Source organism: Primulina huaijiensis, chromosome 5, assembly GCF_012295235.1.
Source record: "Primulina huaijiensis isolate GDHJ02 chromosome 5, ASM1229523v2, whole genome shotgun sequence".
Lineage (NCBI taxonomy): Eukaryota > Viridiplantae > Streptophyta > Magnoliopsida > Lamiales > Gesneriaceae > Primulina > Primulina huaijiensis.
In genome coordinates this window covers 6,048,709-6,073,618 of record NC_133310.1, presented here as the reverse complement: position 1 = coordinate 6,073,618, position 24,910 = coordinate 6,048,709, and the positions used below count along the sequence as shown (strand labels likewise).

The 24,910-nt window shown below is 35.2% G+C and overlaps 1 protein-coding gene across 1 annotated transcript; it reads right to left on the bottom strand.

Moving 5' to 3' along the window:
• Nucleotides 1-19,476: 19,476 nt before the first annotated feature.
• Nucleotides 19,477-24,904, bottom strand: LOC140976546 (heat shock 70 kDa protein 14-like). Its single transcript, XM_073440776.1, has 9 exons — nt 24,287-24,904; nt 23,609-23,836; nt 23,397-23,489; nt 21,658-21,873; nt 21,148-21,342; nt 20,928-21,074; nt 20,695-20,844; nt 20,469-20,599; nt 19,477-19,955 (listed from the first exon to the last, which is right to left on the bottom strand). Exons 1-9 carry the CDS (start codon nt 24,839-24,841, stop codon nt 19,748-19,750), a joined length of 1,923 nt encoding a protein of 640 aa, XP_073296877.1. The 5' UTR covers nt 24,842-24,904; the 3' UTR covers nt 19,477-19,747.
• Between the last annotated feature and the right edge of the window lie 6 nt (nt 24,905-24,910).

Here is a 24,910-nt window from a genome sequence, read left to right as displayed (position 1 = left end):
ACAAACACTTCACAAATATTATAGAACAACGTACTCAAATAACTTGGATATGAAATGAGAGATATGAGCTTAGAACGAAATACTCGGGATGATATAAACGAGGGAATGAGGTTGTAGGGTAATCGGTTTTTTCGTGTCTAAATTGCAGCGGAAGTTTTAAAATTTTAATTTTGACGTTCAAAATGTTATTTGGGTACTCGTATGGTTTTAATAAATATTTATAGGGTGTTTATAATTTTACCTTTAGTAAATTAATCACTTGACTCCAACTATTCCGAGATTAGCGGAGATAACTCTTGTTGAATTCTATACGAACAATCTTCTTGGAAATTCCTTTCTTCAATCTATGAATCAGGTCCACGATCATATTACTTGTTCCTCTTCTATCTGGCACTAGAAATTATAGAAGATATTTTCATAGAGACGGAACACGAAGAAGAAATCGACCCAATACGTATTAATTAAGGTGGCTTCGTGGAAAATTTTCTGGTTTTTGGCAGAGCACACATTTGTTTCTTTCGAATGCTTCTATATAAAGAAGGATCAAAATCCTTATTGTATTTCTAATCATTCCTTTACTTAATTAAGTTAATTAAAGATTCTTAGTACATGCCCAATCATAGCCAATCTCGAATTAATTCATATATTTTTGCGAATATCATGCATTAATATTATTTTGTTTTGTGTGCAAGTTTTTAAAATTTTGGTATCATAAATATTTCCATATTATATAAATCAATACCATATTTTATAAAAACTTAATGGGATATAATTTAATTCAATTAAAATACAATTTTATTAAAGTCCATTTGAACTTTAATAAATTAGGATGATACGCTTATACTCTTACAAGTCCATGATCCATGCTCCCATTATATTAATCTAATCATAATCTCGATCGACGATCCAATATCATCGATGTGACAATTTCAACTTGTTCGTTATTATAATGCATATTTTAATTTCGAGATCACCAATGTCTAAATAAGGCAGGTGCAATCCCTTTGACTGTTTTTAGCAGTCATACTCTCAAAATTTTTATAAGCTTTTATAAACATTATTATAAGCTTATCGATTAATCCTATCAAACTTATTTCTTATAATTTCATCTTATTGAATTTATTACCTCAAGGGGAACAAGTAAACCAGTACTTGTGTGACCTCAATGGTTCATGGATACAGCTAGCCGTGAGTTCACAACTTTTTGTGATTCAGAACAATTTCTTTTATTCAAGCTTACCCTAATTTTCTCCATTCTATGTACCAACAATTGATCATGAGAATGTCAAAAATCATATTTCTCATCAAACTCATCGAACCATGGTAAGAGCATCTAGTAGCATCGCCGCATGATTCCATAGGTATCATTGATAGTGCATGCAAAAACCAGTCGATTATGATTAACATACAGTACGGTCCCTTCATCTCATAAATCCCGATCGAATCTGCAACCATTGGTTCATCGAAGGTTGCATATTAAATTCGATAGCCATGTGATACAATCATGAAATATTCATAGTGTGATCGGATGCACAACTAGAGAACTGTTTCCCTAATATACATCCCACATTCTGGAAAGAGATTTCATGCACTATTATTTCTTTAGAGCACATAGGATATCCACACCCATAGGTGAGCGGTGAATTCCAGACTACAATGAACTGGCTCCTACACATTTCACAATTGCACCCAACCTTGCCACCTTATGACCCTCGCAGAGTCGGTAAACGAGTCAAAGTACAATCTTAGTATGTAGAGCCTCGGTGTTGTCTCGGGTCGTAATTACTAATGGTGTATAATCACAATAATGGATTTCTTCTCTCGATGAATAATAACCACTTGGAAAGTCTGAGAGAGAGTTGTTCGGTACAATCATCGCATTATTACCGATTTTCATAATTGGGCATCTCTATGCCCTTACCATGAAACACAATACACAACATCACAGATGCTAGTCTCAAGCTCAAGCGGCCTTTATCCTTGTTTTTAGGCGACTGAATCGACTAGGAAAGAATTTAGAATATACAGTGTTTACAAATGAGTTTTAAGATCGAATTACGATTCATTTGTATTAAAGTATAATTAAGAACTTTATCTATGCTGATTGCAAGGGTATACAGACAAAGTGAATGAAACCATGAAATGTAAATTATATTAAAATAAAAACTGTTTATTACAACTGAGTCGATAAATTCCCTAATCAACCGTTGTCTTACAAGGAATCTTATCTAACAGAGGCATCTATTTATAGGTGATTGAACAAGTAATTTCTTCAGTTTGAATGCAATCAATACCTGTTTCTACCATTCTAGTTCAGCAGCATGGACGAATTCGTTGGGAACATTTCCGTCAAGCCTTCATCAATCATCACGTTGCGCCAGCTCTTCGTCAGGAGAAAGAGATGGAACTGTTGAAAATAAGCAAGGAGATTCGAGCATTGAGGATTACCAAAAGCGTTTTACGAATCTGTATCGTACGCGCCTCACATCAGGTAGAATTCTACAGCAAAATATTCTGATTTTTTGAATGGTTTGAACCAGGAGATTTTTTTTATCAGGTTTCTGTCTGTGACGATCTGACTTCGTACAAAGGATTAATGAATCGTTGTCGTGAAGCCAATATTAGTATTGCTAGGAGGAAGGCTATGCAAGCTAGCAAATTTTCTATTCGTTGGGACCGAGGGGTCGGTCTTTCAAGAAGTCTTTATCTTCTTTTTCTTCCGATTCTGGAGGGGTGTTGTGGGGCCCTTAGCTCCTAATCATTATTACAATGCAATTTGATTAGGGTTAATTAATTACAGCGGAAAAAGAGTTTAAAATTTCTTTACAATGAGCCCAAAATATATTATTTGAATACTAAAAATAGTATTTCATCTCACATCATAAAATCTGCCCACACATAATCAAAACAACTCATGCAACAATAAATCATATCCTCGGGACATGCCCCGGTATATAGATACATATATATATACTGGGATAAACAACTAAACCTCAACTCAAACTGTGACTCCCTCCAGAAGTACCCTCTCCGGTCTCCTGATATCCTGGAGTACCTGCCATTGTCCACACACAAAGACAACAACAGCCCCCCTTGGGGGTGAGCAAAGCTCCGTATGGAACAACCAATCATATATACCACAGATATCTAAACAATGATATATGGGATGCAATGCATGTATGTCGTGGAGGTATCGGGTCAAATGCCCATCCACTGAGCACATGTCAGAATCAAACGAATCGCTATCAAATCAATGCTCGAGCTGGCACACCGGCCTCAATAAGGGATACTCGTATGATAGCGTCGACAAAGCGCCATCAAATCCCAAATCTCATATCCAATCATCGGGGCCACAATTGTCTATGCTTTACGGGTCATATAATACCGGCATAGCGATTGTGTTCACAAACCCCAGAATCCAATCAAATCATATCAGGGTATCCAAGGATCATAGCTCAACGTGCATGTCATGTATCGATGTATGCATCAAACGATGTGTGTTAACAAAACATTTATTTTATACATCGATATCTCAATCTCAATGTCATGTATGCCACATCAATCAACAAATAAGGCATATAGACACATAATCTCATTCCAATCAATCCAATCAAACCGACATATATCATATAATACAGATACCTGTCGTATGTTACCCGGTCGCAACATACCTCAATTCTTCGTTCCAGTTGATGTAGCCTGAAGATATCGGTATAATACTTTATCTACATCAATAACATACTCATTCCAATCAATAACCTAATCAAAAATCATTAATATGAGTTTCAAATATCATTTGAAACTTCAAAAATTCATATCAAATTCAAATCATAATATAATTCAATTCCGACTTCGAATATGAGTTTCTTGTCGGTTATTCTACTATATATAAGAAATTCAACTTCAAATACATGCTATTCCAGCACNGTACTGATACGTAAAATATCGTTTTCATGAAGATGCATACACTTTAAACATGAGCATTTTCGTAAACATTTTCATGATACATAAACATAAACATTTTCATATCCTCATAAACATATTCGTGTTCATATTATCATCAACGTATTCATATTCATATTATCATCAACATACGTATTCCATTTTTCCTTTCGTTGAATTCAGATCGTTAATTGTGATTTTCGTGTTCGTCTACGTCTTGGGCGATGGATCCATCTACATGTAACCACAGTACTGGGTGGCAGGCACATCAGCGACACTCTCACCCGTCAACTGAGCCTTGGCCTTACGTATTAACATATCATCGTATTCGTATCAATGGAAATACGATCGTCGGGCTCCCACTGGGACTTTCGCCGCACGATATCTCCAACATATCATCGTATTAGTCACAATTACTTCACTACCTTCAACGTTTCGTATTCTCATCACTTAATAAAAATTTAAACATGCATATAATGTTTTTCTTTTAAACCAAGCATGCAACATATCTTTTAACATTTTCGTTTTATCATAAAAACCCATAAATATTTAAAATAATAAATCATAACATATTAAATCATAAAATCCATAAACATTTAAAACCAAAATTTTAACATATTTAAATCATAACATTTAATATAACATTTTGACATATTAGATCATAAATATTTAGAATATACATATTAAATCATAAACATTTAAAATAAACGTTTTAACATATTAAAATACATAAACATTTAAATACACATTTTGACATCATAAAAATTCATAAACCTTTAAAATAATAATATTAGCATATAAAACAGCATTCAGAACACTGTCATGACGTTTACTAATTTTCGGGTGTAAAATTACCGTTTTACCCCTACACGTAAAATTTCGCTTTTTGACATTTTCTTAGTTTCATTGACTCTAAACATATCCCAAATAATTATTTAAGCTTACATGAATTTTTTCATATTTTTATTTATCTTAAATCTAGGAATTTTAAATTAATCTTTAAATATAACATATTAATGCGTTTTAATCCCGAATTAAACCAAACCTTAATATAAAATTCCCAAATTAAAAACTTAGACTTTTAATAATTATTTGAGCTTAAATATAATTTTTCATAATTTTATTCCGCTTAAAACTAGGCTTTTAAATTAATTCTTTAATTAAGAATTAATTAATGTTTCGTGCGGCGCTTAAATCTCAGATAAATCCAAAACTCATTATTTTCTTCCCAAACTTTAAACATGATATTTTTATTATTTATTTTACCCTTGTGAGCCATGAACCACACCCGTGGACTCATGGTTCACTTTATGTTCATTAAATTCAAAATATGGACCCATGCAAGAACTCAACGAGCCATCTCCTAATTTATTCGAACCACGGTCGAGCCACCTCGAGCCAACCCGTCTAGGCATCCTCTTGACCAACCTTGACCCTTAGAACCTGACCCTAACTCACGCACAAGCCCTGCAACCGAGCCCCCACAATCTGCGCGTAAGCTTCCTTCGAACCTAGGACTCATATTGAACTAGGTCTCTTCTAGTCGAGCCACCACTAAGCCCACCTTACCCTTACCAATCCTGGACCACGCCCAGACCCAACTAAGCCCAGCCCTAGCCCCTGACCAGCGCCGCGAGCCACATGAAACAAGAACAGCAATCGCGCGCTCCCTAAGCTGTCTCACGTTTTGCTTGAGCCCCGTCAAGCCACCCTGCACAGCCCCATGACACGAACCCTGATCACCTCCATGGGACCCTATTGGACCAACCTAGCCAGCCTAATCCTAACCCAACATCCTAATAAACCAATTCGACGCATGCATGCCATGGGAAGAGTCCTAGCCCGATAGGGCTCTTCCTTTGGCTGCTGACCAAGAGTTCTAGCCCTGCTAGGATTCTTCCTAACCCTGACCCACATCTAGCCCAAGCCCCAACCCAAGCCCTGGTCAAGCCGTGAGCCCCCATGCACAAAGTCGAGCCACCTAGTTCAAGCCAACATGTGAGTTGTCCTAGAAAAACCCTTGGTCCTTCTTCCCTTGCCATGCCTCGATTCCAGCCTTGTTTTCCTTTAAAATTAATCATGTTTAACCATATTTCATGTTGCGTTGGCAGTGTACTCGTTGGAAATCATACCACGTTCATATATACGTAAAACGTTCAAATCTTTTGAAAATATTTGACGAAATGTTTAAACCATCGAACATAAATATTTTTCATGAAAAAAAATTGAAACATGCATAAAAAGGTTTAGAAAATGTGTCTTTGCATTTAAAACGCTCGAATATTCAATCGTTGGCGATGGTGCAAAGATGGACGACCCGACGACGAAGAACCCTAGCTTTTCTTCCCAACCTTATTCTCGAAAATATGTGTGTGGATTGTGAGTAATCTCGGCTGCAAAGGGGCTGAATTATCGGGTGGAAGAAGTCTAGATGTCTTATTTATAATTTTAATCAACATGTTAATGGGCTTGAGTTTTGGGCTTGCAAGCTTCTGGACAATTGGACCTACTCAATTTAATTAAAATTGGACCAATAACCCTTATTTACTTAAACCATAAAAGTTTATAAAATTAGTTTCCCAAAAATAATATTTTTGATCTTTTAAAAATTCCTTGTTTGCCCAAAACCAGCTTCTCGGGAAAAATAGAGCTCGACTCGTAAAATAATTCGAACTCTAACATTTTTAGAAAAATTAAATCATTTTTAATCATATTAGGAAGACTTGCAAATATTTAAGGAAAAATAAATATTCTTGTCTTGGTCGTCCCCCGTCTCCTTTCCCCAGCCTATTATTGAATATTCGGGTAAAATTCTTCAATTTCATGAAATCATGCTATATAATCATTTAATCATGTAATCATATCTTTAATCATTTAATAAATATCATGCAAGAATTTAAAATAAATTAAATAAAACAATTAAGCAATTAAAATAATTTTTGCATGCATGTGGTTTACGTAGGTTTGGTTTTTTGGACGTTACAGTATATGAGATAGTAAGTTTCGAATTTTCTAGACATCTACACCATTTCACTTTCTTACTTCACAGCAAGAACAAGGGAGAACACAAGAATTCTTCTTCCAAGTGACCTTTTCTTCTTCCTCCTCATCTTGAAGCTAGAATTTTATTCTCCATCACAAGAACATCCTAGGGTTGTAAGTATCCATCTCCTTAATGGTTGTTATACATATGTAGATAACCATATAGACATAGTGATTGGCTTATTGATGTATCTGACAGTATAGGAGCGAGAAACATCGTCTCAAACCAGTATTCTTACGCTTGGACTGTAAGTTGGCATGTTATTGAAGTGATACATTAGTAATATTATGAATTTCAAATGTTTTCCATTCATTATTGCTATATGTATATTGTTAGTATGTTTATTGATGAAAACATAGCACCATATCCCATTGTTATGTATTAAATACGAAAGGAATTCAAAAATATTGAAGATATGTGCTATGTCATGAACATGAACTTGAAAGAAAAGGAAAATGACTGATTTTTATATGATATATGAGCTTGTTGACATCATGGGTGGTTTTAAGTCCACCAAACCTATTGGCCAATATATGTTCATGGGACGTGGGATTGTCACATGGCACCCTGACGTCCAACACAGTAGTAGCTATATAATAAAGCAAGCACGGTAGTACAGGTCAACTAATGAGGCTCAAGTACAGAAATGAACATGAATATATGCTATGGTATGTCATGGTTTAAAGATTCATTGTTGATCACGACTTGATATGTATAATTCTTAGATGCATATTGATACGTATAAGTGCTAACTTATTGAGTTTTATAAACCCACGTAGCTCATGTATTACGGGCTCGGGTAATGAAGATACATAGGATGCCGATTCACCTATGGATGCTTGTGACATGCCTTACCTCGACAAGAACCTGGACGTCTTATTGTATATCTTCCGCATATGTATTATAGTGGATTTTATGTCAGGGTTTGAAACAATTTTTACGACGTTTATGACTATATGTATAACGATACGGTATATGTTTGTATACAAAAATATGCTTACATGTATGTATAGATGTTGTTGCATGAGTTTTTGGCTTTTACAAAATGTAAGGACATCATGTCAAAATTTTTATAAACCGTCAAATTGATACCCCTCGTTTGAATTGCTTCATAATATAGGTATATCATTCAAACTCTATTTTGATTATGAGTATAGGTATCATTATTCTTGTCAAGTATAGAAGAAGGGTGTTACATTATACAAATTACTTGTTATAAGCTGTGTTGAGTCTTTAAACTCACTAGGTGTGAATGTTGTAGGTGAACATATTGATGAGGAGACTGGAGGTGCCTAAGATTGAGTAGGCGGAGCTAGATGTGCACACGCTAACCCGAGGACCATACGTTTTCCGCATATTATGTTTATGAGTTGGGAGGGAGCATGGATATTCATTTTACACTTCGTTTTACATGTTGATGGTTTGACAAGATTTTTGCATGCTTCTCATTTGAGTTATTTTTAAATAACAGTTTAGGGTTTGACGATTATTCTTATTTTTAACTGCAGTATTTTTACCCGTAGTGGAATACTTTCATTTTAAAATGTGTGATTGACAGCTGTTATTGCATACTATGCATTTAAATGTATTTTGAGATTTAGTTTTAAAAAAAATAAAATTTCTAGCAGTATTTTAAGTAGTAGACATTTCAAGCATGGCCTGATCATCTGCCGCTTGTGGAGTTTACATATAACAATAGCTACCACAGCAGCATTGATATGGCTCCGTTTGAAGCATTGTATGGTAGATGTTGTCGTACTCCATTGTTTTGGGACGAAGTAGGAGAACGACAAGTGCAAGGACCTGAATTAGTGCACAAGCGATTAACCAAGTGGAATTGATCAAGAAGAGAATTAAAACTGCAAAACATCGTCAATCGAGTTACGCGAATGCCAAGCGTAGACCTATACAGTTTCAATCAGGGGAAAAAGTTTTCCTTAAACTTTCACCATTCCTCATAGTGATGAGATTTGGAATCAAGGGAAAATTAGCCCCAAGATTCATCGGACCTTTCAAGATCTTGGAATGTGTTGGAAATTTGGCGTATTGATTGGCTTTACCGCTGTTTCTGTCCAGCATTCATAATGTCTTTAATATATCGTTGCTACGATGGTATGTAGCAGATGAATCACACGTTCTTGGTCTGAAAGATATTCAACTTGAAGAAGACTTGACTTATGTCGAGCAGCCACTTTTAATCCTGGGTAGGAAAGAGAAGAAGCTCAGAAACAAGAACATTCCACTTGTTCTAGTGCAATGGCAACGCCGAGGTACTGTAGAAGCGACTTGAGAATTAGAGATTTGTATGCGCTCAGAGTATCCACATTTTTTTTGAGTTGTATCTTTGTAATCACGAGTTGTATTTTATTCAGTTGTATTGTACTTTAGCTCTGATTTCGAGGTAATAAGGGGAGGTTGTAATGACCTGAATCCTTATTTTGAATGAAGTAAAATTAAAAAATGATTAAAGAGTTGTTAATTAAGCATTATTAAGGAATTGATAATTCGGGATATACCTGTTGGGATTCACCGAATTTAAAATGGACAACCTAATCTGCTTCATATTACATTATTCCGAGAAATCCAACTATACAAATGAGATTCTGACACGTGGGAAATAAGATTGATTCGCATTTTCTGAACTAGTCTGGATGCATCATATAAATGGAATTTGATTTCTTTTGTTTCCTACACCGCTTCCTTCAGAGATAGTTTTAGCCATATACCTTAGGTTTTTAGCCAGTTTCTATGGCACTTTAATGTCGGGAAGTTTTGGAGCTAGTGTTGAGTCGAGGAGCGGTTGGTGAACTGAATCGAGACATCATCAGAGGGCTGACGACGGACGCAGGTATAATCGTAAAACTTTAAATAGTGATTTAAGAATCATTAGAAAGAACTTTGGAGCATGTTTGGTAATTCAAGATCTGGTTTGATAGTGATTTCATTATGTTGGTATTGTTTAGGTTCAGAGCTTTTTGTCAGATTTTTTTATTGAGGTACATGATGTATTGACTGAGATATCCAAGCATAGTATACACACTTATATGCTACATATTTATCTGTTGCATGATATGCATGATACATGTTTTACTACTTTGACATATTATGCATGACATATCATGTTGAGCCTGATATCTTCTGAGAAGTATCTCGTTTGTTGGGGTCGCTCGGCCTTATTCTGTATTGTGGACGGTGGGGCATCGAGAGCTACAGTGTCCGACGGCACCCACAGGCTCTGATGATCTGGACATTGTAGGTCCACGTCTTGATGATGATTGTGGAAGTCAAAACATGCCTAGAGCATATCAGAGACTGCATACCCAGGCGCCCCTAGACTGAGCATGAGATTCTTGATTTGATCCATGATATCCGAGCATATTGCATTTCACATGCATCATATCAGTTGTATTCTCGTACATTCTCATATTGGGCGATTTTTGTTCACGTCCTTGTTTTCATCTTGGGCACCCTATTCCACAGGACAGGTCTTAGGTTGGATGGTTTGGATGGTCAGAGCAGTGGCTAGAGCAATTTGGTTTTTGGTGGTGATCCAGTGAAGGTTTTATTTGGTTTATCGTATTCTCGTGCAATATTATGTTTTCGATATGGTTGTATTTGATGTTATTGTTATGTTTTCGTTTGGGTTGTAAGATGATTAAGTTATTTGGTTTTCACTGTTTAATTGTTGTTATTAAGTTTTAATTTTGCATGCTTATTAATCTATTTAGTAGTGGCTTGAGTAAGTGCGCTACAAGAACTGAGAATGAGATGAGAAATGAGGTGAATTTATGCACCTATTTATAGGAGCTCTTCCTCGCCTGAATGCAAGAAACATCCGCACATTTTCATCGTTTAAACATGGATACAAATATTCAAATATGCTGCAAATATAATAAATGTGCAGCCCTACCTTTTGACTTTGTACAAATCTCTCACATGATTTTCCGAAATTTCTCTCACTTGGAGATTTGATTGAGAGTCAAACACAAATTCACTCATCCTTTCAATCTAATCATTCTCTACTGCTTATGCTTCTTGTCACGCCTCGTGTCCGAAGCGTCGGTGACATCCGACATTGTTTAACAATTACTTGAAAAAAATTAAGCCTCGTATCGAAATGCCAAATAACCAGTCTTTCTCATAAATAAAAATTGTCTTTACATTGACAATAGAATAAAAATTACATTAGAGTTTTGCAGAAGCGGAAACTAAACAAAAGGAAAGTAAGATGATCTTGATTCTTGATTTTGTTAATCGATCACCATCCCCAGAAGACTTCTTGCTCCTCCTCATTTGTTTGCTATTCATTTTTATCTGAAATTTGTAAGAGGTGAGAGTTTTGGGAAACACTCAGCAAGTGGGAGTCGATCGATTTCCAATGATACAAATAGAACTTAGTTTTTTTAAAACATCTTTTTAACAAACTTTCAAAACTTATTACCTTTAACTCATCATAATAGAAACGAATCGAATATGAGACAGAGATTATCAGATTATTCAGAGCAGTTCAGAAGCAAATCAGATCATTTCAGAATAATTCAAAAACAGACACAACACTGTTACTCATATCATTTCCATGGTTAAATTGTCCTCAAATGTGCCTAATCACCCGCCACATCACTCAATGCTTTGCATATGTTGATTGGACAACTTGCCACGTTATCGAACCACTATTTCTATGTGTTCAACTATAATTTAAATTCTTTTAGTTTTGTCCCATGTCAATCTCCCTTACAATGTGGTAAAATCAAATGACCTAATTGATCATTTGCCTCTGTACGTCGTATTGATGAAGGATCTGTTGATTGCGACTGAATGACTAGACTTTTATACACAAAAAGAGAGAAGATGATCCCAAAGAACAAATTTTTCATGGGGTGTGAAACGTCTGCTCACTACAAGAAAAAAGGCCTACGACAACGGTTTTTCTCCGTTGTTGTAGGCCTTTTAAAACCGTTGTTAGAAGCCCTGTGGTTAAAGGGTGTGCTCAAAGACAACGGTGAAAAACCGTTGTCGTAGACGTCTAAAGATGACGGTGAAAAACCGTTGTCGTAGGTATACAAAACCGTTGTTAAAGGTCATGTGGTTAAAGAATTCGCTAAAAGACAACGGTTCTTGTAGTTACAATTTGCGACGGTTTTTAAACAACCGTTTTATTTGCGACGGAAATCATCGTTACCCGTCGCTAAAATTAGCGAAGGTCGTAATTAAAATAGTCGCTAAAGAGCGACGGTTTTATACACCGTCGCTAAATTTAATTCAATTTCGTCGCTAATATTAGCGACGGTGTTTTATTCTTTCCGTCGCTATTTTTGTCAGTAAAATAAAAAAAAATTTCAGTCGAAAATATTATATTCTTGATTTTAAAAATTTATTAAACTTTAAAAAAAAAACGAAATTAAAATTGTGTAAGGGAGAAAAATTTTAAGTGTTGTGAAGTGGTAAAAATTTATTAATCTTTAAAGAGAAAAACGAAATGAAAATTGTGGAAGTGAGAAAAACTTTAAGTGTTGTGAAGTGGTAGGGTAGAAAATGGACTGAGGGTTGGGATATTTGTAGACAGTTTGCGACGGTTTTGATTAAACCGTCGCAATTAGCGACAGTTATTTTTTCAACTGTCGCCGATTTAAAATTAGCGACGCTTTTATAAGAACTGTCGCTTTATTTAGCGACGGTTAAATATAAACCGTCGCTAATTATATATCGGCGACGGTTTTATGTCGCTACATTTAGCGACGGTTATACAAATACCGTCGCTAAATTTAGCGACCGTTTTTTGAAAACCGTCGCTATATCTACATCGGCGACAGTTTTACTTAAAACCGTCGCAAAGTTTAGCGACGGGTATACATAAACCGTCGCAATATTTAAATTAGCGACGGTATAGTATAACCGTCGCTAAATTTAGCGACAAATTTTACTTAGGCCGTCGCGAAATCTAATATTGACAACAAAATTTCTAGAAAAACCAGTTGAAAGACAACAGTTTTTTACAAACCGTTGTCGTAGCTTGAAGAAAAACGCTTATACGACAACAGTTTAAAAACCGTTGTCGTAGTCCAAAAAAAAAACGCTCATAGACAACGGTTTTTAAAAACCGTTGTCGTAGATATATCTACAACAACGGTTTTAAAGAAACTGTTGTCTTTAAGCGGATTTTTTTAGGCTACGACAACGGTTTTTGTTAAAACCGTTGTTAAAAGTAAAAAGACAACGGTTTTTGTTAAAACCGTTGTCTTTGATGTGTTGTTAAATAAGATTTTTGTTGTAGTGGCTATTTGTTTTGCTTAAAAAATATTATAATTTTTTAAAAAAAAACCTCACAATTTCGGCCTAACCATTACCTCAAATATATAAAATATTTTTGCACTATTTTTAAAATAAACAGCCAACTAGTATTTGAAATTCAAAGAAAATAGTAAAACATGAAATCGTCAAACGTTATACCAATCCTAAAGATAGCAAAGTCGCTATCAACTAACAACCTCGAAAACCTCTCAAAAAACATAAATAAATAGTCTTAAAATCTTTGACATAATCATAAACGTAAATCATAAGTGCGGAAAAGTAGAAGCGCTGGTCCTTGGATTATGTGCACCTCCAGTCCAGTCAGATCAGGCATTCAAGCCTCCCTCAACAATATTATCACACTCACCTGCATCAATCACACCTAGTGAGTCTAAAGACTCAACACATCATATTCTTGATACCAAATAATACGTATAAAACCACATGCAACAGTGAAAATATTTTTACGTAAAAATAACATTTTCATGACATGCATAAAATTCAAACATAAACTTTTCATAAACATTTTCATATCCTCTTCAACATATTCATAGACGTATTATCATCAACATATACGTATTCATTTTTCCTTTTCGTTGAATTCAGATCGTTAATTGTGACTTTCGTGTTCATCTACGTCTACGTGTTGGGCGATGGATCCATCTACATGTAACCACAGTACTGGGCGACAAGGACATCAGCAACACTCTCACCGGTCAACTGAACCTTGGCCTTACGTATTAACATATCATCGTATACATATTCGTATCCACGGAAATACGATCCTCGGGCTCCCACTAGGACCGTCACCCTCACGATATCTCCAACATATCATCATATTAGTCACAATTATTTCACTTCCTTCAACGTTTCATATTCTCATCACTTAATAAAATTTAAACATGCATATAACGTTTTTCTTTTAAACCAAGCATGCAACATATCTTTTAAATGTCCATATTAAATCATAAAATCCATAAATATTTTAAAATAATATTTTAACATATAAATATCCATGAACATTTAAAATAATCATATTAACATATAAAACAGCAATCAGAGCACTGCCATGACGTTTACTAATTTTCGAGTGTAACATTATAGTTTTACCCCTAGACGTAAAATTCTTAGAATTTGACTTTTTCTTACTTTCATTGACTCTAACATCTCCAAATAATTATTTAAGCTTAAATAAAATTTTTCAAAATTTTATTTAGCTTAAATACTAGACTTTTTATTTAATTCATAATTATTCGTTTTTAATGCGTTTTAATCCCGAATAATTTCAACTTTAATATAAAATTCCTAAATTCAAAATTTAGAATTTTTATATTATTTTAGCCCTCGTGAACCACGACTCGACTCTCGTGAACCGTGTTTCAATTTATTTAACAAGGAAAAAAAACCCTAACTTGACCCATAGTTTCAACCCCGAGCAATGTCCTGATTTCCTCGAGCCACCCTCGAACCATGCTGGACCAAACCCTGACCAACCCTCTAGGAACCCTCCATGATCCTTAGAACCCACGGACTCGACCCTAGGCTTGAACCCGAAGCCCCTAACCCAGCAACCAAACCAGCCGAGAACTCCTCCTAGCTTAAGACTCTTCGAACTAGCCCCTAGGACCTAGCCACTGGACCAACCCCTGAACCAGCCTCTTGTGCACCCACCTAGGACCCTAAGGTGTCACTCTAGCCCAACTCGAAGGCCCCTAGCCCAGCTTACCTTCCCTTGCGTGGCTGCTGTCATGAAGCGCACATGCGCTGCCTCCTTCGGGCAGCCCTGGTGGTCAAGTCCTAGCATAGCTTGAACCCTACCCTTGACCCTTCGCGGACCCTGGCCAAGCCCTGGCTCCAGCCAATGCCAAGCCGATCAACAAGTCCCCCAAAACCGAGCCCTCAAAACCACATGACAGAATTATAGTACCAGTTTGTCTCCTTCGTAATAGCAGCGTGTATGGTGCATGTTCTAGGACTCTAAATTGTGTAAAAACATGCTTGTTCAACCCCTAACTCGTGGCAGTCCCTTTTTCATCATACCAACGTGATTTCGAAACAAAAACCAAGCCTTACAAATTCATGTTCATACAAAAACGAAAATAAATAAAAACGTCACTTGTTTTTCCATACAATTCATACATAAATACATATTATGGTGTGATGATGTTTGAAGGAAAGAAATATGCGTGCCTTTGCGTATTTAACGCATGAATTCTCGTTGACGATTGAAGAACGAAATCACGAAGATCTTTGGCTAGAAAACCCTTGAAGCTTTCGAATTTTTCTTTCAAATTATTGTGTGTGTGTCGTGTATATTGATTGGAGAGAATTGTAGATGCTGAATTCTGAAAGTGGCGTGGTGGTATGGAGGGTTTAGAGTAGATTTTAGCTTATAAATATTTAATTAAACCACTAATAAGGCTTAGGTCGCTTAATGTGGTTAATTAGGCCCATTAGTGATCCATTAAAATATTAAAAATATCAAAAATGATTTTGTTTAGAAAAATTTGTGAATTTACTAGCTGGGTTGTCAAAACGTTTGCATTTTTGTTGAAAAAGCAATATCGATAAAATTTACGTCCCGACGTAAAAATTATCTCAAAACCCCTTATTTTAAAAATATGAAAATATGAAAAAGCATCAACCATATTTTAAATAATTAAAAACAATTATTTAATAAAAACATTTTCTATTTTTTTCTGCTCTCGGTCTCTGTTCCTCGATCGCAACTCGAATAACCCTTAAAAATATATTTTAATGCATGTAAGTATAAAAACTACTAAAACATTACATAAACGTGTCACATAATCAATTTAGCAATTAACATCATTTAATTACTCATTTTTCATATTTCCTAGATTTGCATACAGTTGGATTACGTCGTTTTAATTTTGGACCTTACAGGGTGAATTGGGGATGAGTCAATAATGCGTTGGAATTAGGATTGGTTATGCACAGGTGGTTCGAACTATTTTCAACGATTGTAGTTTTTATTTGGTGATCGCGGTATGTGGCATTTCTTCTTTGGTGTAATGGGATGCTTGCTTGCATTCGATAGGTTATGTTTGTGTATTCTCGGCAAGTAAAGCATTATAGCTCTTTTGTATAAACTATGCTTTAGGGAATCAACACAATCAGTGGAGTTTGATTTTTCTGTGAATAGTTGGCGGCAGATATCATTGATAGTGGTAGATAACATTGATAATGGTCGATGGATTGTCATAATTGTGGAGCTGAAAATTCGGTGCATTTGTCAAAACTGATTGCATTCAAACTGAAGAAATTATTTGTTCAATCACCTATAAATAAATGTCTTTGTTAGAGTAGATGTCCTGTAAACCAACGGTTGGCTAGTGAATTTATCGACTCAGTTGTAATAAACAGTCTTTATTTTAATATAATTTACATTTAATGGTTTCATTTCACTTTGTCTGTATTCTCTTGCAATCAACATAGATAAAGTCTTTGATTATACTTTAATACAACTGAATCGTAATTCGATCTTGAAACTCATTTGTAAACACTGTATATTCTAAATTCTTTCCTAGTCGATTTAGCTGCCTAAAAACAAGGATAAATGCCCGCTTGAGCTTGAGACTAGCATATGTGATGTTGTGTACCATGTGTCATGGTAAGGGCATATAGATGTCCAATCATGCATATGGGTAATAATGCGATGATTGTACTGAACAACCCTTCCTCAGACTTTCCAAGTGGTTATCATTCATAGAGAGAAAAAGTATGTGGTTGTGATTATACACATTTAGTCCTTATGACCCGAGACAACACTGAGACTCTACATACAAGGATTGTACTTTGATTCATTTACCGACTCAGCGAGGATCACAAGGTAACGAGGTTGGGTGCAATTGTGAAATGTGTAGGAGCCAGTGCATTGTAGTCTGGAATTCACCGCTCACCTACGGGTTTGGATATCCTATATGATATAACGAAATAATAGTGCATGAAATCTCTGGTTAGAGTGTGGGATGTACATTAGAGAAAGAGTTCTCTAGTTGTGCATGTGATGACACTATGAATATTTCATGCTTGTATCACATAGCTATCGAATCTAATATACAACCTTCGATGAACCAATGGTTGCAGATTCGATCGAGATATATGAGATAAAAAGACTGTACTGTACGTTAATCATAACCGACTGGTTCTTGCAGATACTATCAGTGATACCATTGGAATCATGGGGCCATGCTACTAGATGCTCTTACCATTATTCGATGGGTTTAATGAGACATATGATTTATGACATTCTCATGATCAATTGTTGGTACATATAATGGAGAAAATTAGGGTAAGCCTGAATAAAAGAAATTGTCCTGAATCACAAAGAGTTGTGAACTCACGGTTAGCTGTATCCATGAACCATTGAAGTTACACTACTGGTTTACTTGTTTCCGTTGAGATAATAAATTCAATGAGATGAATTTATAAGAAATAAATATGATAGAATCAATAGATAAGCTTATAAATAAAGTTTATAAAAACTCATAGAAATTTTGAGAGTTTGACTGCTAAAAAAGTCAGAGGGAATGCACATGCCTTATTTAGACATTGATGATCTCGAAATTAAAGTGTGCATCATAATAAGGAACAAGTTGAAATTGTCACATCGATGATATTGGATCGCCGATCGGGATTATGATGAAATTAATATAATGGGAGCATGGATCATGAGCTTGTAAGAGTATAATCTCATCATCCTAGTTTATTAAAGTTCAAATGGACTTTAATAAAATTGTATTTTAATTGAATTAAAATATAGTCCATTAAGTTTTTATAAAATATAGAATTGATTTATGTAATATGGAAATATTCATGATACCAAAATTTTAAAAACTTGCACACAAAGCAAAATAATATTAATGCATGATATTCTCAAAAATATATGCATTAATTCGAGATTGGCTATGATTGGGCATGTACTAAGAATCTTTAATTAACTTAATTAATTTAATTAAGTAAAGGAATGATTAGAAATACAATAAGGATTTTGATTCTTCTTTATATAGAAGCATTCGAAAGAAACAAATGTGTGCTCTCCCAAAAACCAGAAAATTTTCCACGAATTTTAGCTATCACTTTTGAAGTCTTCGGCCACCTTAATTAATACGTATTGGGTCGATTTCTTCTTCGTGTTCCGTCTTTATGAAAATATCTTCTATAATTTCTAGTGCAAGTTAGAAGAGTAACAAGTAATCTGATCGTGGACCTGATTCAGAGATTGAAGAAAGGAATTTCCAAGAAGATTGTTAGTATAGAATTCAACAAGAGTTATCTCCGCTAATTCCGGAATAGTTGGAGTCGAGTGATTAATTCATTAAAGGTAAAATTATAAACAACCTATAAATATTTATTAAAACTATACGAGTACCCAAATAACATTTTGAACGTCAAAATTAAAATTTTAAAACTTCCGCTGCAATTTAGACACGAAAAAACCGATTACCCTACAACCTCATTCCCTCGTTTATATCATCCCGAGTATTTCGTTCTAAGCTCATATCTCTCATTTCATATCCAAGTTATTTGAGTACGTTGTTCTATAATATTTGTGAAGTGTTTGTTCTTCTTTATTAAGAGAGAGTGTATTATTTTTGAAAACACAAAATATTATAGTGAAATCTTTTCAATCCTAATTATTTTTTATTGATTTTATTCTCACAATTATATCTCAAAATGTTGGTCTCTATGTTGCACACGAGACCCACATTTTCTTGTGATTGGTCTTTCGTTTATACCTTGTAAACAATCTGACCAATGAAATTTTGATTGGTTAACTATGGTTAAAAAATCGATCTATAGACCAACCTTTCACAGAGGAGCGACATGAACTATTAAACAATATTGTATAGTAATCATTGTCACTTAGTTGAGTAAAACGCAAATTTAATCTCACCGTTAATACCCATCACCTTCATGATACAGTATATCCTAAGTAAAGATATGAAATAGATTATTTTTATTAGAACATTCAAATATAAATCATTAGTTGAAATAGATACATTATATTGAAATAAATATTCGTTCAAATTTTGATAAAGACAAAATCGTTCAAGTTGTGATCAGGTTTTATTTCCTCGTAACATGTTTTTGACATCAACAAAGAAAACTAGAAAATTAACAAGGATATTTCCTGCATAAAAGATTATCACTTCAGACATTGACAATTACTTATAAAAGAATTTGTTTCACAAAGGATAACCTTTGATTCATTCAACTGAAGGAAGATCAATATTCTGTTACTCCTCAAACACCCTCTCAAAAACAGATGCATAATAAAGAGCCACCTACAACAAATAGTATGGTTTTCGACCCGGAGAAGTATACTTAAAAAAACATAATTTGAATGTTCTGAACATCGAAGATATTCAAGGCCTCCATGGCCAATCTGAAGTTTAAATCAAGTTTTCTAGCCATACAAGTGAACCCACACGTATAAAGCACCTATTGGCGTTAAGCTGGTGCAGTCTCGGATTTGTCTGTTTCCATAGGCTGTGCATCGGCTGATGGCAATTCTTTTCCAGATTCCGCAGTGTCAAATGTGTTCGTGCCATCTGGCCCTCGAGATTGCGACTCACCTCCTTGGGCTGATGCTGGCGAAGGTACATCAGGCGTGGCTGGTTTTGCTGGCTTTGGCTTCATCATGATAGGCCTGCAAAACCTGTAAAGGTACTTGTAGAATTAGATATAATTCATAGAAACTAAAATAGCATACAGTAGATAGTTCGAATATTTATTGTCCACAAGGAACATTGCTAAGAAGTGAGAAGAGAGACAAATCAGCTCGTTTGAAAGAAGTGAATAACATAAATCGGTAATGAATTGTTAAGCATTGGTTTCACGATTCAAGGATTAGTGAGATATTACTTTCAGAACAATAGATATCCATACAAAAAGAAAACATCACTACCGGCTATCCATATAGCCAGGGTAAAATAGTTGTTGGAAGGCCAGAATGATAATGTTGACAACTAATGTGTCTCTAGCAAATAATTAATGTACTGCAATAGAATTGATGTAGCTATGCATCAACCTTTCTCAAAGCTTTGAGACATACTTGTCCATCTCAAATAAAAGCATGTGCATAAATTTCAAAGAGAAAATGGATGAAATATATTAAGACTATCAACTTGAAAAGAAACCAATTCATAATCATGAACAAATTCTGCAATACCTGTCAAGAGCTTCAGCTTTCTTCCTCACATCAGCAGACAAAAGAACTGGATTTGCATGCTTTGGAAGTGAATCCTGATGCTGTAGTTTTTCTCTTAGCCAAGCTTCAGCATCCACGCATTCATTTAAAACCTGAACAATTAGATTGATAAAAGTTGCTCGATCGCCATAGAGCATATATCAACCGAGTACATGCATGCATATGGGCACAAAGGAGAAGACTGTACCTTCTGTTTTTCAGCCAAATCAATGTGATCAAACTTGGGATTGTCCACCACTGCTGCTTCCCTGTAACTATTGACGCAATAAGTAAGTAAATCAATCACAGTTCCCCTCTCTGAATGCTCCTTGTAACGCAGCTCTACAGGATCACCTTGCTACAAAACCCAAAAAAGTACATCATGAACTTTGAAAGTGAGAAACAAAAACATGTGCAAAAACTGAACTTCAAGGGACATACCTTCTTGAGCTCCTCAAGTTTAGCAATATAAACACCTTTGGTTTCATCTTCCCCATCCTCGTACAACCAATCTTCTATCTCTTGTAGTCTGGACATAAACTGCTCTCTCTCTGGATCGGATATGAACTCATGATATTTGTCATGAAGCTGCGAGCACAAAAAGAACGTTAGCAGGATGTCTAAACCCAGAAACTTGCAATGCCAACACACTGCTACATACCTTATTCCGCATTTCATAAACATAAGCTTCAACAGCATTCTTTTTGTCTTTGGTTTCTTCCATTACACGATCCTGCAACGCCATCTCAAATTCCTTCTCTACCGCCTTTTGCAATTCCAAGGCCGAGAGTCCTCCATGTACAACTTCTGACACAGTTATGTTGGTTTTCTTTATCTTTTTCTTCGGAATTTCCACCTGATGAAACATAAAACGCATACTTCGCAGCTGAGAGAACAGAACTCTACTATGATTAGCTAAAAAATCACAAGCAAAAACTTAGATTGCAAATCAGACCACAAAATTAACTTCAAAAAGAGTCACGAGCAAAAAAAAAGATAGCTCGAACTGGAATTTGATAGAAGAAACAACATTTGGTTCAAGCACAGATAAGTTCAAAATCCCAATAAATATTCGAAACAGAATGCACAAAGGGGGAGTTAATGTTTCAACTGCTAGTCTCCCAGAAACAGGAAACTGCAAGCACAGAAAATTTAACCATTGTAAGCTAACCTTCTTATCTGTTTCCATCTGAGCAGGCTTGTCCCCAGACTCTGGCACGCCATTTTCAGGTTCAGGAGCATCAGTTTTAGAATCTTGCATATTTACATCAGCGTCAGGGGTGCTAGATGTAGCAGGATCAGTATGAACATCTTCAGTATCCATCTTCTCTGGGTCCTTTGCCGAATCTTTCACAACTGGAACTTCAATTTCATCCTCTTCCAAGAGCTACATAAGAGAAGGTCAAAAAAATCAATGAATTAAACAGAACAGTGGTTTTAAAGTTAAAAAGGAAAAAAAATACTCCCTCCGTTCCATCCTATACATATAGGCTTACATGTAACTTGACACAGATTAAGAAAAGTATTGGAAAAGTAAATTCTACAAGAAAGTTTACATGATACTCTTATTTATTGAGTGTTTAACAGGTTAACAGGTCAAAAAAGTCGTCGGAATTAGTTAATATATTTACTGGTTTTAACCTTCATGAGCTAACTAAAAATTGTTGGAATTAGTTAATATATTTACTGGTTGTGATTTAATCTTCATGAGCTAACTATTGTATTTATGCTATGTTAACTCCAAATATCAGATTAGAAAGAAAATCCTAAAAATTAAATTTCACAAAAATTAAACTTCTCATCACATTAATGATAAGTGGCTCCAATGAACAAGTTTTCAAACTTTTGCAAAATTGAAGCAATCCAAGGCCTAAAAACGAAATTGATAATTTTCCTCCACCTAAAAACGAATTCATCGGATTACTTAAAAAATCAATTGTAAGTGCTAGGATCTTTTCTCGCAATTGTTTTTGAATTTTAGAAGTCATTATAAATAAGAACAATGATGTTTCAATTTCATACTCAAAAGTTAAACTGAAAATGGTAGATTTATATTCAATTTTTTCAGACCCTATTTCCAAGCATTTGGACATTCATCGAGAAATGGTGGATATTTCTAACATTAAATTAATAAATATAAGAATTGATAATTTACAATCTCAAAATTAAATGAATAAATTAGTAATTACAAAAGCAAATTAAGTAGGCGTAGATTCCTAAAAGAATACAGAAAATAATAGTAAATATGATGATCGAACTATATGTTGGGATGGATGAAAAAATAAGTGTGGTCTTTATATCTGGGACGAAGAGAATAATAACCAATATGATCTATGGTTGACAAACTTTCACGTAATCAAGCATGTTGTACATACCAATATAACCATTATGGATGACAGATTTCATGCAATCAACTATGTTGTATTACCAACACATATCATACATAAACCTTTTTATAGAGCCATTCCTTAAAAACATATCGATCATATTTAAGTAGCTGATTTGCTTCTACAGATCCTATTTTTTATGAATGCTGCCATATAAGTTATTATCTGATTATATTTCTAACATAGCATGCCACAAAGGTGCAGAGAATTAAGTAGAATTGGAGATAATTATTATTCTGAAATAGCACGCCACAGAGGCACAGAGAATTATCCGAAATTGGCTCTGGCACATGGTTTGAGATGTACACTATTGGGAAAATTCTATTGCAGGGTAAGGGTAAGGGTAATGGTAGACTGTATGAAGGCAGGCAACTGAGGCAATTTGTTTTATTTTATTTTATTTTTTTTTCCCCAATCTCTATTCTATGCTTGACGAACCTCTATTCTGCTATCCAGGAATATCAATAGTCAAAGAGCCATAAAAAATAAACTACATTAAAGAGCTTTTATCGTGTGAACCTACCATTGCTGACTCAACTGATACAATACCATGAAGATTCAGACGGACTTTAACCTTCACTTTAGCCCGCTCATTTGTGGATTGGAAAGGTCCAATCTGAAAGTCAGCACAATCGAAGTTTAAGTAAAAGAACAGAAATAATAACACAGTTGTTGGACAATACAAAAAAATTAAATTAATAATCAACCATATTTTTTTTAGAAAATGAAAACTACCATGTATGTACTAATCTTTGCTGGTGCCTGCAATTCACTGACATCAGTGTATTGTGTATCTACTGTAAAGGTGCCAGATCGGTAGAAAGTCAAAGCCTTCACACTTGGTATAGGATTACCCTTGGGAAATACGATTGTGCTCTGCTGGTTATCTATTGCTCCATTTTGCATATCCGAAGCAGTACTTTTCCATGATAGTGAAATGGGGAAAGGGAAGCTCTCATTCACCTGCAGAATCAGAACCAACCATATCATAATCCGAGAATCATTTGATGTAATTGGAAAGTAAAACCCATGGGAAGATTGTTCCTGGATTTTTACCAAACCTGGCACATAAATGCAAATCACAAATGTTGGTTTTTGACAGCCCCACAAATATATGCATACCCATAGAAGATGCCAACCCGATTATGACGATATATTCAAGATCCCAATGAAAAATCATAGATCCCTCAATCGACCATCAAGTTCTTAAACGCACTTTTGCAACTGAAAATTTAACAAGAAACACAGGTATGCAGAGAAAAGTTGAAAGTCCAATTATTACTTGATTGCGTCTGTATCCCATGAATAATGTTCATGGTTTTCTCAAATGATTATTAAACATATCGCATGCTAGAAGTGAGTTCAGTTATCCAGATGACACAGAAACACAGCTACAAATAATAGAAACATTACCTGAAATTCCCGCACTTTAAATGTAGGACTAAGTATAGCACATTGCAAAGCACAGCCTTTGGCAACACATTCACTAGCATTCATTGTACGCCTGGGCTCCGTACCATAGAACTCGGACAAGATTTTAATCATAGCTGGAACCCGAGAGCCCGAACCAACAACCTCAACTGAATGGATATTTTCAACAGTGAGTCCAGCTTCTGCCAGAGACTTTTCCAATGGCTTTTTCACACGTTCCAAAATTGGAATGCTAATTTGCTCAAACTCCTCTCTCTTGATGAAACCCCTAACATCCTTCTCATCCATCAGACACTCGATGTTAAGAGGAGCCTCAGGGTTTGCACTAAGAACCTTCTTTAACTTCTCACAGCCAGCACGAAGCCTTAGGCAAGCTCTAGCATTCTTATAGACATCAATCTTGTACTCGTCTTTGAACTTTGAGGCGAAGTGCTGAAAAAGAACTTCATCAAAATCCCTTCCACCAAGAGACCGGTCAAAGGAATGGGCCAATATCTTCAGCTGACCTTTCTTGAAAGAAGCAATACAAACTTGCATACTTGCATGTCCAACGTCAACAAAAGCAACATTCAGTGGTTCGCTTTCAGGTAAGTCGGTCTTATAAAT